The sequence below is a fragment of the Gymnoscopelus microlampas genome, assembly GCF_963454915.1.
Source record: "Gymnoscopelus microlampas genome assembly, chromosome: 14".
In the NCBI taxonomy this organism is placed as follows: Eukaryota; Metazoa; Chordata; class Actinopteri; order Myctophiformes; family Myctophidae; genus Gymnoscopelus; species Gymnoscopelus microlampas.
Window position 1 is genome coordinate 33,191,880 of NC_139951.1, and position 15,845 is coordinate 33,207,724.

At 41.2% G+C, this 15,845-nt stretch overlaps 1 protein-coding gene across 2 annotated transcripts in view; it reads left to right on the plus strand.

Moving 5' to 3' along the window:
• Nucleotides 1-7,906: 7,906 nt before the first annotated feature.
• LOC311061035 (myosin heavy chain, skeletal muscle) overlaps nt 7,907-15,845 on the plus strand; it is a 72,668-nt gene continuing 64,729 nt past the window's right edge. For both annotated transcript variants that reach the window (XM_084079512.1, XM_084079513.1), the window contains exon 1: nt 7,907-8,121. In XM_084079512.1, the coding sequence (XP_083935638.1) occupies nt 8,035-8,121 (87 nt within the window). In that variant the 5' untranslated portion in view covers nt 7,907-8,034. The remainder of the gene's footprint in view (nt 8,122-15,845) is intronic.

Consider the following 15,845-nt stretch of genomic DNA (forward strand, 5'->3'; position numbering starts at 1 on the left):
TCTTTTACCTTTTGGGTTTTAAATAGAGGTGACACTTCTTGGCTCCTTCCAAGTATAACCCAGTATGTACATATTCCAGACACCTTACAACAGAAACAGCCCTACTTGATTAATGGAGTTATTTCTCATTGCTATGCAAACTGCAAAGGTGTTAAAAATTCGTAGTAGTAGAAGGGTATTCCATCTTCTAGACGTAGAATAACAAATGTGAAGTGATGCATCACCCGTTTTAGAGGTCAGGGCTAGCAATGGCAAGCATGTAAATCTACAAGTGTATCTTTGGTGTAAAGAGGAAAGAAGTTTTGGCCTGACGAAATGCCTCGGTGACAAATTATAATGTAAACGAGAATATGTAAAATGCATTTTGTTTCTGAAGCCATGCAATAATATGAAATGGACTGTGAGCAATACTAATACTTTACTCCAGCTCTCTTCTTTGTCTCCGCCAGGTCGGAGACTGTGTGTGTGTGTGTGCTAAACTTTGATTCTGGTGGACCGGTCGGCGTAAAACTTTACAGGTAAACTCCCAGTAGGCCAAGGAAAGACCTCTACCCAAACTTTTCAAATCGGCCTCATGGTGGCGCTATAACAGCCTGCTTCTTCGTTTTGGCCTACAACTTTTGAACCGTAGGTCGCACAATAAAACGTGTAGTGGGTAGGCAAACTGGCCTGACGGAGACCTGCGCTCAGAGGAGCGCACTTTTTTTGTGTGCATATTTTGCCTTGTGCCAAAACCTTCGCTTTGGTTCTCTCACATACAGTACAAGTACATAGTATGATGGGTTCTGATCCCTCTAAAGTCCTTGTGAACTTATACCACAACATGTGCGATAGAATGCTGAGGAAATGCACTTATCAACAAGGGGGGCCTTTTACCAGAGTGGTAATCTTTATGTCAAGAATCAGCTGGCAGTTTTGAACGAGGCATAATGTTATGCAGGCTCAAACCTTTAATTAATCAAATTCCATAAACATGTGTCATTCACAGACGCCCTGTAAAGAACATGCCGGAGCAAGACGGAGAACATGTGAATATATGCCCCTCAAAAACCCTGATCTAAGATCAGAATGACTGTTCTCCTCTCAGGTTAATGAATCGGCCTTTGCTGATCCTAGATCCCTGCCCAAGGATGGCAGATTAAATGCTGAACATCACACAGTGGCGGGTAATAAATGCACAGTATAATTAGAGACTAATAGTAGGTAGTAAGATCACAGTATTTACCAGGTATAACCAGTTATTATTCCACTGCTTCATAAAAAGCGTTAAAAAAAGCATTTTCCCATGAGTGAAATAAATGTTCTGATTAATATTACTGAATCAACTTTATTGGCTTTATTGTTTTTACTCCTGGAGCAATAAAGGTTTTTCTTTTCACAGTCAGAGGTGGCAACACTGTGTTATTGTGTTGTGTACATTAGTTTTAAGCCAGACAAATAGGTTGGATCACTTTCCCCTAATTGTCCCGATTACAGACTGCGTGTCTTTCAAACAAGAACGTACACAACTACAATACGTTATTTGTCCTGACGATTAGTGGTTTGCATGTGCCTGTGGCTTGAACAAAGTGGTGGGTGCGGGGTGTTTTCTCAGTGGCATAGGTTTCTGTTGTCACCGCCTTTTGTGACATGAGTCTCAATGGCCACGGCACGCACGCGCTTTTATCACCTTCCTGGCGTATTGCCCTGACAATAGCTGTGATTCACTGAGACATGGCAGGGTGCCAAAGCAAAAACCTTGCCAATGATAAGCCACACGAGAACCCTAAGGGTTCAGCGCGGACCGTCTCTCGTAGAAACAAGTGCTCTGCTGAAGGGTTCGAGGCGGAGCGGCTTGATTGATATTAGCTTTCATTAGGGAAATTGTTGTTGGGAAACTGAAGGCCGTTGGGAAAAGATCAGCCCGAAATTGCTCTGTGCATATCTTTCACTTCGCCAATCTTTTTCCAGTAGTACTTATGTATGTCAACACACACTTGTAATTTTGCAACAGAAAGGACCACTTGTTTCAACAGAGATCACAAAGTAGGCCTACACAAGTATTCTGTAAATCAAACAGTTTCTGTCTGTTTCAATCACATGAATTCATTAGATTTGTATTATTTGCTAATTTCCCTATAGAAATGTGATTTGTAGTTGTAGAAAGTGAGTCGGCTCACTGTTCAGGTAAAATGTATATTGACATTGACAGACAGTACTGTATGCTTTCCCTGACTGTAAGGTCAAATTCTTCAACCTCACACATCCACTCAACTCGGTGGTTTGGGAAGGAAAAGAAAATCCCCAAAACTAACTGTCATCGGCTGTCAGATAATAAGCTGTTAATTTATTTTTATTTTTCCACTGCCAGGTTGGTTAAAAAGTTCAATTACTGTACCTGCCTCCTCCATTCTCCAAGATGAAACAAGTGACTCTTTTCCCCTGTCATTTTTTCCAATTGTAAGGTAAACATATCATTTCACGCGTGATTTCCTTTTCCCTGCAGCCAACCTGCACTAGCTCTCACAGAACCTTTAGTATCTACATGACTGACAGTGTGTCTACAAACCAGGCAGACAGACAGACAGGCCGACAGTGATATGAAAGGTACTGTGGGAAAGGCACAGAATCTGGAGACAAGTCCAAGTCCTGCAGAAAAGGTTTTTCAAACTACCCAATGTAATCTCTACCTATTTCATTAATAATACCGTGTCTAGTCATCAGTGTTGATTTTGACAACAAATTTTGATTTAGTTGTCTTTTGAATAAAATTCCATTTAGTTTTAGTCATATGTTAGTCATCCAAAATGTTTTAGTTTTTGTTTTGTTTTAGTTTAGACTAAATATAAGATTATAGTCGACTAAATCTGCAGTTGATTTAGTCGACTAAAATGTATTTTGACAGTGCCTTGAGTCCGTTCTAGTGGCTGATTTTACACTTGGTTGCATGCTGAAAATAGCCGATCTACAAGCTCACAAGAGCTTGTAGATCGGCTATTTTCAGAGTGCAACACCCGAGCGCAACCAAACATAAAATGACATGTCTTTTAGTTCTACTGGATCTCTTCTCCACTAGTCCCTCCCTAACATTTTGGTCTAGTTCTAATTTACTGACGATTTCGTCAACAAATTTTGTTGACGAAATTGTCAGTAAATTTAGTCTTGGTTTTAGTCACAGTAGCTTAGTTTTTATTTAGTTTTCGTCAGTGAAAAAAGGTAGTCGACGAACATTTTTCGTCATCGTTTTACGAAATCAACAATGCTAGTCATACTTGTCCATTTTGACGTGTAATATACGTAGATGGGTAAACCGAAGGTAATAGCATTAATTGTGGGTGTGTTTCATTTAGGTGTTACTGGAAGTATGTACAGTTCACTTCATGCTGGCACACAGAAACATCCAAATAAAACATTTCTTTACACAAAATTACACTTCTGTGTACTGCAATTAACGACATAAAAACGTCCACTGTGAAACAGGTCTATAGTATAGGATTATAGTTATGGCCAATTACAGTGCCATTTTGAATTGAAAGGGATTCAAGTTAGTGCAAGTGATGTTTTTTGGTTTAAAAAAAGTTTATTGTTAAAAAGTTAAAGCTCTTATGTTCTGATAATAATCATTGCTATGGTGTGTTTGTTCACCGGGGTCTCCCCGTCTCTTCAACTCTTTAATAAACAGAAAATACATTTTTAGGTGGGTTGAAAATTACTGCCAATCAGGAGAGATCATCCAATCAGCTTCAATTTTATAGTGTTACAGTTCCAATTTTGTCTGCTCACTTCTTTGTTTCGTCACTTTCAATTTCACTTGTTTATCCTGTATCCTGTATGAGTTCTCTCTCCTGATTGGATGCAACTGGTATCCCAACCTGAATATGTATTTTCTGTTTATTAAAGAGTTGTAGAGATGGGTAAACCCCTTAACAAAAGAATATACTTTGTATTATCTCCCAGCAGATATTATATACTGTATACAGCATACATATATACAGCATATATAAAAATATGTTTACGAAAGTTTTCTCTCTCCAGGGTGAGTTAAATATTTTATTCAAGTTGCATGAGAGTTCCTGGCTTTGCAGATAGCTGTGCTGGAGGCTGGCGGTCTGTCTCCCCACTGCTGTCAGTGGGTGGTGTAGCTTTAGGCATGGGGGGGGGGGGGCGCGCGCTTGTGTGTGTGTACAGTGGTTGTACCTTCAAAGTGTCAGGGGTGGTGCCTCTCTGGTGCCTCTGTGGTACCACCTACTTTTGTGGTACCACTTTTTTCTATGTGGTGCAACTAGATGGCGGTAGAGAGCAACTAATGGCCAGACACAGGCATGTTGTGTCTATTTGAGACAGGGCTGCTTCCAGTCAACAGATAGAAGCTGCAATTGAAGCTGAACTTGTTGAGAAGTGAAACAAATAATTGTATGGGTTATATTATCAAGATGTATTTTGGTAAATTGCACTCAGTGGGCTATTAAATATAACCCTCAGGAAGGAAACATTAAAAAAAAAAAGTAGCAATACCACAATATAAAAATACTCTATTACATCTAAAAGGCCTGTGTTCAAAATGTTACTTGAGTAAAAGTACAAAAGTATTGGCATCAAAATATACTTAAAGTACCAAAAGTAAAAGTACTAAAATGTTTTAAAGTTATTTTCAAATGGCTAAAAAAAGGCTATTTTCAAATGGTATAAAATAGGGCTAAAGTGGTTAATGTATATGTTTTATAATATAACAATTTATATCTGCAAAGTAACTAAAGTTTTCAAACAATTGTAGTGGAGTAAAAGTACAATATTTGCCCCTGCAGATGTAGTGGAGTGGAAGTAAAAGTACAGTAATACTCCAGTAAAGTAAAAAACACCATAATTTTTCATAAGGTTCTAGGCGACCCAAGTGGGAATCGTACCCCAACCTCCAACTTTACAGATCCCTTTCATTAACCACTACACTATTGGTATAGTTGATGTGATAGCTGTATCAGATCACAAGCCACTACACACAGAAGGGGCATCTCACTTCAGCTGAAACAGAGAAGTGTTACTTGAGTAAAAGTACAAAAGTATTGGCATCAAAATAGACTTAAAGTACCAAAAGTAAAAGTACTAAAATGTTTGAAAGTAGTCAATCTACAAGCTTGTAGATCGGCTATTTTCAAATGGTATAAAATAGGGCTAAAGTGGTTAATGTATATGTTTTATAATATAATCATTTATATCTGCAAAGTAACTAAAGTTTTCAAACAATTGAAGTGGAGTAAAAGTACAATATTTGCCCCTGCAGATGTAGTGGAGTAGAAGTAAAAGTAATAAAGTATTGGCATCAAAATATACTTAAAGTACCAAAAGTAAAAGTACTAAAATGTTTTGAAAGTAGAAAAAAAATGGATTGGAAGAGGGAGAGGGAGAGAGAGAGAGAGAGAGAGAGAGAGGGGGGGGGGGGGGGTTACATTATTTGAGGTAAGGGGGAAGGGATCTAGTGAATTGATCTACCAAGCCAAAACAGGTTATGCTAATGCACACATCCTGCCAAGGAGTCTGTCTGGTCTCCCAAAAACATGTTCTTGACAGTGAAAATCATATACTGTATTTGAACAGAGCTGCAAGAACGTTTTCAAGTTAAAGTTATTGTTACTGTTATATTAGCCCTTTAAAGTTGTTTCAATGGTTACATTGAGTGAGGCCTGCAGTGTTTAAACTGGTACACAGGATTGCTTTGGTTTTTGGATTGGATGATTGCAAAAGAGATTGTTTCTTTATAACAAATATGTTTATTACATTAAAGAATATTAGCCAAACCAACCACATAAAAACAGTTTGAATCGGAAACAACAGTTCCATAAAGTTATTTGCCTCTCCAGCAGGAATTGAACTCTGATCTCACTCTTGGAAGTCAGTCTCACTAACCACTGCACTAGTGGTGCAGATTGTGTGTGTGTGTGTGTGTGTGTGTGTGTGTGTGTGTGTGTGTGTGTGTGTGTGTGTGTGTGTGTGTGTGTGTGTGTGTGTGTGTGTGTGTGTGTGTGTGTGTGTGTGTGTGTGTGTGTGTGTGTGTGTGTGTGTGTGTGTGTGTGTGTGTGTGTGTGTGTGTGTGTGTGTGTGTGTGTGTGTGTGTGTGTGTGTGTGTGTGTGTGTGTGTGTGTGACTATCGTTGTAGACAGACTATTGTCAACTATCTGAGATAATGATTTTCACTGTCAAGAACATGTTTTTGGGAGACCAGACAGACTCCTTGGCAGGATGTGTGCATTAGCATAACCTGTTTTGGCTTGGTTGATCACTTCTATATCCCTTCCCCCTCAAATAATGTAAAACCCCCCTTCTCTCTCTCTCTCTCTCTCTCTCTCTCTCTCTCTCTTTCTTCCAATCCAATTTTTTTTCTACTTTCAAAACATTTTAGTACTTTTACTTTTGGTACTTTAAGTATATTTTGATGCCAATACTTTGCTACTTTTACTTCTACTCCACTACATCTGCAGGGGCAAATATTGTACTTTTACTCCACTACAATTGTTTGAAAACTTTAGTTACTTTGCAGATATAAATGATTATATTATAAAACATATACATTAACCACTTTAGCCCTATTTTATACCATTTGAAAATAGCCGATCTACAAGCTTGTAGATTGACTACTTTCAAACATTTTAGTACTTTTACTTTTGGTACTTTAAGTATATTTTGATGACAATACTTTTGTACTTTTACTCAAGTAACACTTCTCTGTTTCAGCTGAAGTGAGATGCCCCTTCTGTGTGTAGTGTCTTGTGATCTGATACAGCTATCACATCAACTATACCAATAGTGTAGTGGTTAATGAAAGGGATCTGTAAAGTTGGAGGTTGGGGTACGATTCCCACTTGGGTCGCCTAGAACCTTATGAAAAATGATGGTGTTTTTTACTTTACTGGAGTATTACTGTACTTTTACTTCCACTCCACTACATCTGCAGGGGCAAATATTGTACTTTTACTCCACTACAATTGTTTGAAAACTTTAGTTACTTTGCAGATATAAATTGTTATATTATAAAACATATACATTAACCACTTTAGCCCTATTTTATACCATTTGAAAATAGCCGATCTACAAGCTTGTAGATCGGTTACTTTAAAACATTTTAGTACTTTTACTTTTGGTACTTTAAGTATATTTTGATGCAAATACTTTTGTACTTTTACTCAAGTAACATTTTGAACACAGGCCTTTTGGTTGTAATAGAGTATTTTCATATTGCGGTATTGCTACTTTTACTTTAGTAAAATGTCTGTGCACTTCTTCCACCATGAAACACAGTTGTGTTTAAAGAAACAATTGCTTTTGAATTCATCCTAAGGACTATGCATTATTTTCTATGTTTACAAAAAATAAAAATAACAATCACTTTTAAATGCATTCACCCTTCCCCTGCTGCTAATAATGTACTGTTCAAGGACTCACATGCGCCACATCGTGGGCGATCAGCCACACTACACCTTAAAAAAAGGTGTCAAATGTGGCACCACCAAGTAGTGGTGGTACCACAGTGGCACCACAGAGGCACTCAGATGGTATTACTGCCATTCTCAAGTGCTAACCACTGTATGTGTGTGTTGCAGCTCATTTGTGTTTTCCTTTTTGTGTGTCTGTTCCCTCCTCCTCTCCTCTCCCTCTCTCTGTCCCTCCCTTCCTCTCTCCTCACATCTCAGCTTCTCTCAGGGTCAGGTAGCAAGAGTAACACACTTTCCCACTCACACACACACACATGCACACTTTTACACAAACTCACTCTCTCACTGACACACACACACACGCACACACACACACACACACACACACACACACACACACACACACACACACACACACACACACACACACACACACACACACACACACACACACACACACACACACACACACACACACACACACACACACATAACACACACACACACACACACACACACACACACACACTCCCAGAGCCTCAGCGAGTATACACACTTCCCTCACTTCCTCCCCAGAGCCCAGTGGGTGAAGACACAGCATGGGCCACTGCTCCCTGAGCGTGCTGTGAGGATGGAGAAGAGAGTGTGTGTGATCCAGACAGACTTCCACCAGTATAGACCCACCATCGGCTTCTACAACAGCAGGACCCTGGCACATGTAAGGAATGTCCTCTGGCATTCACTTTTCCTTTTGTCTCTCTGTCTGTCTGTCTGTCTGTCCCTCTTTGGGACGCCTTCCAGCTGGATTTTTCTCTGCGTTTTTTTGCATACCTCTTATCTCTGTTGCATTAGTTCACTCTGCTGCTGCGTATGTCCCCTCAGTCTCTGCCCGTCCCTCTACCTTTACATTGAATGTGGAGGCTCTCTACTATACAGCTGTAACACTACTGGTGGCCCCAGAGCCCCTCCTCACTGCAGGCCCACCCCACTGACAGGGGAGGTCTCTCTTCATCCAGCAGGGGGAGTCATTGTGTGCATGTGTGCGTGCGTGTGCCATACGCTTATTGGTTGATGCTCGTCTTCGTTCATGTACTATGGTGTGTGCAGGCAAGTGTGTGTTGTATAGTATGGACATATGGTTGTTTTTATGTTTCTACAGATTTCATTCTTTCTGGTTTAATACAATTCCACGTGTGCTGACAGTTTGCAAGGCAAGTTTATTGGCTGGACAACAGACAGCGCTAAAACTGTTTGCAGAAGAATGCACAGGGGGACAACCCACAAGAATGCCTGAAGACCTTGTAACTGTAAATTCCACCCACATATAAGCAACCGATTGAGGTACAGGGAATAAGCAAATCCTGTTATTGAAGACTTGTTGAGATCTCAATTTGTCGAATACAGTGGGTGTCTATGACAGCACTAGAGAGGAGAGTTGCTGTGCAGATTGCATTCTTGGTTTGTGTTTGAGCGCATCTCAAGGCCTTATCTTTCAATCTATGATGCACGACTGTGGCATCGAACTGCTTCTCTCCACTGCAAACCATGATGGCTCTTAAGAGATCAGTATTGAAGATCTTTCTCTCTCTCTCTCTCTCTCTCTCTCTCTCTCTCTCTCTCTCTCTCTCTCTCTCTCTCTCTCTCTCTCTCTCTCTCTCTCTCTCTCTCTCACACACTCGCACTCGCACTCGCACTCATATACAGATCCTTCTCCTGGCATTGGTTCCACAGGTGTGTCTTGCAACAAAGACATGAAAAGCTGTGTGATCTCTTTGAGGATACTTATTGCATGTGGGTCATCAGAGTTTTCGTGTGGCTCAGTAAGAATAATGCACTCCACAACACAGGCACCTGCCTCTTGTAATAAAACTGAATGGGGCCAAAATTGGAAGGAAGATTTCGATCTTAGTCATTTAATCTTCAAGCTAATATTATGGCTGGGTGAGGTCATTTCAAATTGTACTAGTTAGAGACAGGGTAGGATATAGTACAAAACAAAGACATTTTGCTTTTGATGATGTTTTGTGATGATTGTATTCGTGTTGAACTATACTTTCGGACTATTGGGGTTTTTAAATCTCTCTTCAAGACTCATTTATTTTGTCTAGCTTGTTGTTTGAGTCTTTGTCTTTTATCTTGTTTCATTTCTTTTAATTTTTTGCATGTCCTGTGACATTGTTCTAGGCCTGTTCTGTTGATGCCTTCTATGTACAGCATAGTGCTATATAAATAAAGTTTGATTTGATTTGATACTTTAACTATTAAATTATAGGCATTTTTAACCAGCGCTTTTGGGAGAAGGCCATAAAAAAACAGCCTTGGAGAACCACATCACATTTCATAATACCAGTGATCGCTCCTGCTCAACATAGAGTGGGTTATTATCTTACAACAATCATATCATTTATACATAATCTATGAACAAGTATTGTAATAGCAGACCTAACCCCCTGCCTTGCATATCACAGGGGTGTAAGTTAATTTTGAGGTGCCCTGTTGATCAAAGGACTGCTGTGCATTCCTCCATGACCCAGGCACAGAGTTCAGCCAGAGGCCAGGCTTTGGGCCACTACACCCTTCAGTCCACTCACCTGGAAGCATTTTAGTGCATTACAGAGTACATGTACGCCTACAGTGGAACCCAGACTGAGCTGGACTTTGCTTGTGTTGTGTCTATGAAGTAGTACTGGGCAATTAACCGAAAATATATTGAAATAGATATTTAGAACCAATAATCGAGAAGCAAGTTTTTCATTTTTTTATTACATTCTTTTGTTCTTATACTGTATATAAACAAATAGGCTCGGACAGCTGTCCTAGCGGTCCGGGCACTTAGGCTCTAATGCCTGACAACGCATCACGGGTTCGAGTCCCGTGCCCGACGATCTTTGCTGCATGTCTCTCCCCATCTCTCTCTCCCTGTTACCTATCAATCTCCACTGTAAAAATAGACATATAAATAGACATGAAAAAAATATTATAGATTTTTTATGATCGACTAAATTGATTAGTCTGATTAATCTTTTAAACCTGTATTATACTTCATTGTACAATGGTGGCGTACACAAATAGTGAAAATATCAGATCTACAAGCTCACAACATGTCACATCGCAATGTATTGTGATCTTGCTATTTTAACTATGTTTTTTAAATATCATTCATTAATCGTAATAGAGGCAAATGTTTGAAATAATCGTGATACTGATTTAGAGTCATATCGCCCCCACCCTACTATAAAGTTAGTTTGGCATAACATTATCTGGGTGGTGCGAATAATGGCCATGATGATATACAGTGCTGAAATGCTCAAGGACTTGAGGAAATATAGTCGATAGCATTCCAATCTCTAACAGGTGTAAATGGGAGTAGAGATGGCATACAGCTGTTAAAATAATATACTGAGTAGGATGATGATCATGGGAATAATATACCACTCACCTCCACATTGAAGAGAAATCTAAAGAATGGGGAGTATTTTTTAGAAACTATACACCGTATGGAAGAATTATGAAAAAGGTGTGATGCCTTGGACTGGAAGAGCAACCGGTATTTACAGAGCTGCAAATGAGATGGAAAGTTGGAGAGTTCAGTTCACAGACTGGAAAAGTGCATAAATCACAGTCATGAACCCCTGTGTGTTTTGTGTGTCAGTTAACCACTTTCAACCTGGCGTCCTATATTTTTGTCATACAGGCGAAATCATTGGACAAACACCCCCTTTTACTTCAAGTCAAAACACGACCACTTTGCTACACCATAGTGCCTATTCATCGTGGATGGAGGGATCGCACTTAAACAAAGAGAAGAGTTTATTTGGGTTTTAGCTGGTGCTCTCGTAAAATTTCAAACAATATCGTCCGCCTTAGGTGGCTGAGCCCTGTGATCATGCAACTAAAGCTGAACTATTGATGTGTCATGCTTTATCTTCTCCCTCTGTTTGGCACAGTTGAGGTGTTCGACGTGCAGAAAGATGTTAAGTGTGGCAGTAAATCCTGCACTGACAGGCAATATATTTGTGTGTTTTTAACTGACAATTCCCAAAGGAAATTCAGACGTGGCAGTGATGATTTACGCCTCATTCTGCGACTGTGTCGGATGTGATGCGTTGTGACTTGTAGATCGGCTATTTTCGGTGTGATGCGTTGTGAGCCTGTAGATCGGCTATTTTCGGTTAGCCACACGCCACATTAGGCATCAGGACAAGGTCTATCCCCATGAATTGAAGTTAAAACACCCATCCTAAATCGTATTTGGGCAAGGTGGCAATTATAGGCCAACGTTTAAGTGAGGCCCTGCCACATTTCCCTGTCCAATTTCCAGTTGACAAACTGTGTGTCAGTTTTGAGAAGTAAATTCACTGTTGGCGTTCGGTTTAAAGAGTTGAGCTAATGACAGCTCATTTCCCAATGGTACAGATACCAGGGCTCAAGCAACGACAGGTTTTTGTCTTTGTCTTTGCCTGTGTGCGTGTGTGCGTGCGTGCGTGCATGCGTGTGTGCGTGCGTGTTTGTGTGTTGGAGAGATGGAGAGAGAGAGAAAGTTTATTGTGCGTGTGCATGTGAGTCTGTCTCTGTAACTCGGTTTTCTCGTTCAAACCCTGTCTTCTTCAGAGCTAGCTGTGGAAAATTAGCTCACATCTGTTTTTCCAGGCAATGGAAATACAAATTTATGCTTTGGTAGCCAGGCCAAAATTACTTGTAGAATCTTGTTACTGCACTAGGTGTGGAGAGAAAATGCAGGAAGATTGATTGATTCTGGCATACACAATAATGCGTACAATATAGGCATTTGCTCTCTGCAAGGTACATTAGCAGTCTTGGACAATGCATTTAGGTCAAGGCTATGGATATCTTGCAAGGAAAAAGGATGTCTGTGGCCATTGCAACGTCTGTCTCATCCCAGAGGCTCTCATGACCTTGCTCACATAGCTGTTGCTCTGAGCTGCAAATTGCATTATGTATAGGCTTTAGATTATCTTTTCCTTGACCACAAATAATTTAGATGATGTTAGATATTATTTAGACAGATGCTAGATTTGATGTTTACCTGGTAGACAATAGTATCTTTTGCACTATTTTTTTGTACTGTATGTGACCATTTGCCCTGTCATTTGTTGACAAGGGTTTGTGCTATTTTCTATGATTTCACACTTGGAAGTTGCTACTGTATAGATAAGAACATCTGTTAAATGCCTACATTTTTAATTGTTAGTCACAAAACAAATCATCTTTCTTATGAAATGTTTGAGTATACACTCCGCTGGAGCACCGATCATAAAAACAAGTATACCATTATTACCTTCCAGATGGCATTTGAACAGATGATTTGCTACTTAAGTTCTTAAGCGCAACTTAAGAACTCAAATGATTCACATCGACCACATTGTACACACAATCCTCTGTAGAGGAAAACAAAAGCCCAGATAACAATCTCAGGTTGCGCTGAATTCCACTGTAAATCTCCCAGGTTAGTTACAGTATGCGGGGTGTTCAGAACATTACCACATGCTCACAAAGGGCTTTTTGGGGGGCCCACCTCTCGACAGAAGCCTCTTTAGCAAGCGGTTCTGCCTCCGATGAGGTCTGGTCAGGGAGGCACCGGCGATAGGGAGTGAGAGAGACGCAGACAACCTGTCTACCCACAATAACATGTACATACCATCAACAGTCCTACATCACTGTCTACCCCTGACTGAACTACACCACAGCTGCTGGAACTCCAACTTGATCCAGGGTCTTTTGTACCAGGTACTTGTCTGACCTGGGTCAAACACTTGCGTGAGTGTTTGTTTTATTTGCCTAGCAGTACCAGATGGGTGTGGTGGGGAGCAGTGCAATGATTCAAATAGTGACAAGAAAGGTTTTCAGTTGAAAAGGTTACAGACTGACAATCAAATACAGTACATGTCTGTGACTGTCTAAATTTCATGTCCTACAGCATCTGGCAAACCCTACCTATCTGACATCCAGATTCCAAGTAGAATAGTAGATGAACCACTTGCGTCCTATTTTATATTTTGTCATTTTTAGATGGTTTCATGATGCAAAAACGTTGAGATGTTGTGCTTTTGGTAGAACTGTGGGTTGTATACTGTAGCTACCTGGGCATGATATCAATCAAAATATTATCAATCATCTTTAATTTGCTGCTCTGTGATCGAGAAACTGTAAATAGCGATTCCAAAACTTCCGAAACAGGTCTCAAAATCACACAGTGCCCACCACCGCGGAGGTTGTGGGTTAGCGAAGGCTCTACGACGTCCTCCCGGTGGGGGTGAATCAGTAGTATTCAACAGCAGTGACAACACAAAAAAAGAGCAACAGATAAAGATAATCTACAATTTTTGTCTCTGCCAGGCCGAAAGGCGTGGCCAAAACTATGTTTTGCACCCTGTCCGTCCGTCCGTTCGCGCGCGCCGTGTGTGTGTGTGTGTGTGTGTGTGTGTGTGTGTGTGTGTATGTGTATGTGTATGTGTATGTGTGTGTGTGTGTGTGTGTGTGTGTGTGTGTGTGTGTGTGTGTGTGTGTGTGTGTGTGTGTGTGTGTGTGTGTGTGTCCGTGAGTCCGTCTGTGGACAGCTAATCTCCGGCACCGTTGGCTTGATCGCAGCGAAACTGTGCACACACGCTCCCTGGATGCCAGAGCAGAACCTCTGCTCAAATCATCCCAAAGGTTGAGAACCACTGCATTAGGAAAGGAAAGACTAAATCAAACGGGGGTCCGTGGGGCGCTCGGGTGGTGCAGTGGTAAAGTACCTGACCACCGTCGTGGAGTCTAGGGGTTCGTGGCCTAATGCATACAGTATCAAACTAGGGGTCCCTGAAATTAAAACAAATTGAGAATCACTGAACTAAACTATACTGGAACCCCAATATACACTGTAAACTCCTCAGTGTTCATTTAACTTTGAGGGTCCATTTGGTTCCATTTGTGCAATCTCAGTCTATTTGGACCCCTGGTGGTCCCCGGACCCCACGTTGAGAACCAGTGGACTAATAGTGCACATCTGACTGTAAGGGAGAATACACAACAGTCTATTTTGACCAGACATCCCTGTTTGTCGGTCGCATCCGTCTGAAATATTAACCAACTATGGAGTCAAACTCCAGACCGGTCACCAGGGGCGTAACTACCGTCACGCAGACAACGCCGTTGCGTTGGGGCCCATGACGTTAGGGGCACTTCCCCACCCAGAGAAGAAAAAAAAAAAGATATAAAACAAATAATTATGAATTAAAAAATAAACCTGGGTGTGCCCCTTAACATTGTTACAAAACCGTTGTTTATGTACCCGAAATCCGTCACAAACCCGCGAAAAAAAGTATCAGAAACCATTAATAACCGCAAAATTTTCGGTTATGAACGCGTGCGCGTGCATGCGCGTTCATGAGGGCCCGCTGTGACCACCTCGCGTCGGGGCACACTGTTGCCTCGTTACGCGACTGCCGGTCACACTTCCTGGCAGAGATGGCTGCCAGTTCCCACCTGATATTGTGAGGAAGTTCTGACTGCTCCACACCGTACTGAATAACTGCTAGCTTGCATAGTGTCTTCAGTGTTGGACTTAAATCTAAGATGTACAGATCATCAAGGATCAGTTGGTTCAGGTTGTCTACCTTGTGTTCTCCAAAGAGGATGATACGATCTCCCACCATGGAACAGCGCATACGATTACGATACCACTGAGACGGGCCGTTTCCCTTGAGTTCAACCCTCTTAAAGGTGAAGGTCTCTGAATTGAATTTCCACAGATTTAAGCACCGGTTCCTTCCACCATATATGTACAGCTCTCTATTGTAGACAAAGGTGGAATGACCAAAGAGTGGTTCTGGGTGAGGCTGTGGGGAAGGTGTGTTCAGCCAGCAGTTGGTCTCTATGTCAAACACTCTGATGTTGTTGTCGCCGAGAGCCTTGCCCCGCCCCCTACCACCAAATACAAACATCTTTGTCCCGATGATGGTGGCAGAGTGACTACGTGAAACAGGTGGTGGAGTGCCTCTGGTGTTAATTAAAGACCAGACCATTGTGGTGGTGTCCAACTTGTAGATGTCGTTACTCAGTATATACTTCATGGCGTTGAATCCTCCATAGATATACATGAGCTTCCCAGAGACACAGGCTGAGTGATACTCCTTCCCCTCTGGAACAGTCCCAGACACCTTGGGCTTCAACCACCTGTGGGTGTTGACATCAAATGCATAAAGCATGTTGCCGTATGGGTAGCCCCCCCAGATATAAATCATATATTCTACCAGTACAGCTGTGTGGTTGGAGCGCTCGGAAGGAAACTCAAGGGAACATTCTCCTCTTCCAGACGTCACTGGAGGTAACTTCCTCCAGCGCAAAGACACTATATTGAAGACATGGACTTCAATCTGATCACTGTCATTCACAACACTGTTCCTTCCAAAGAAGTAAACCTTGAGGTCCACAGGAACAGCA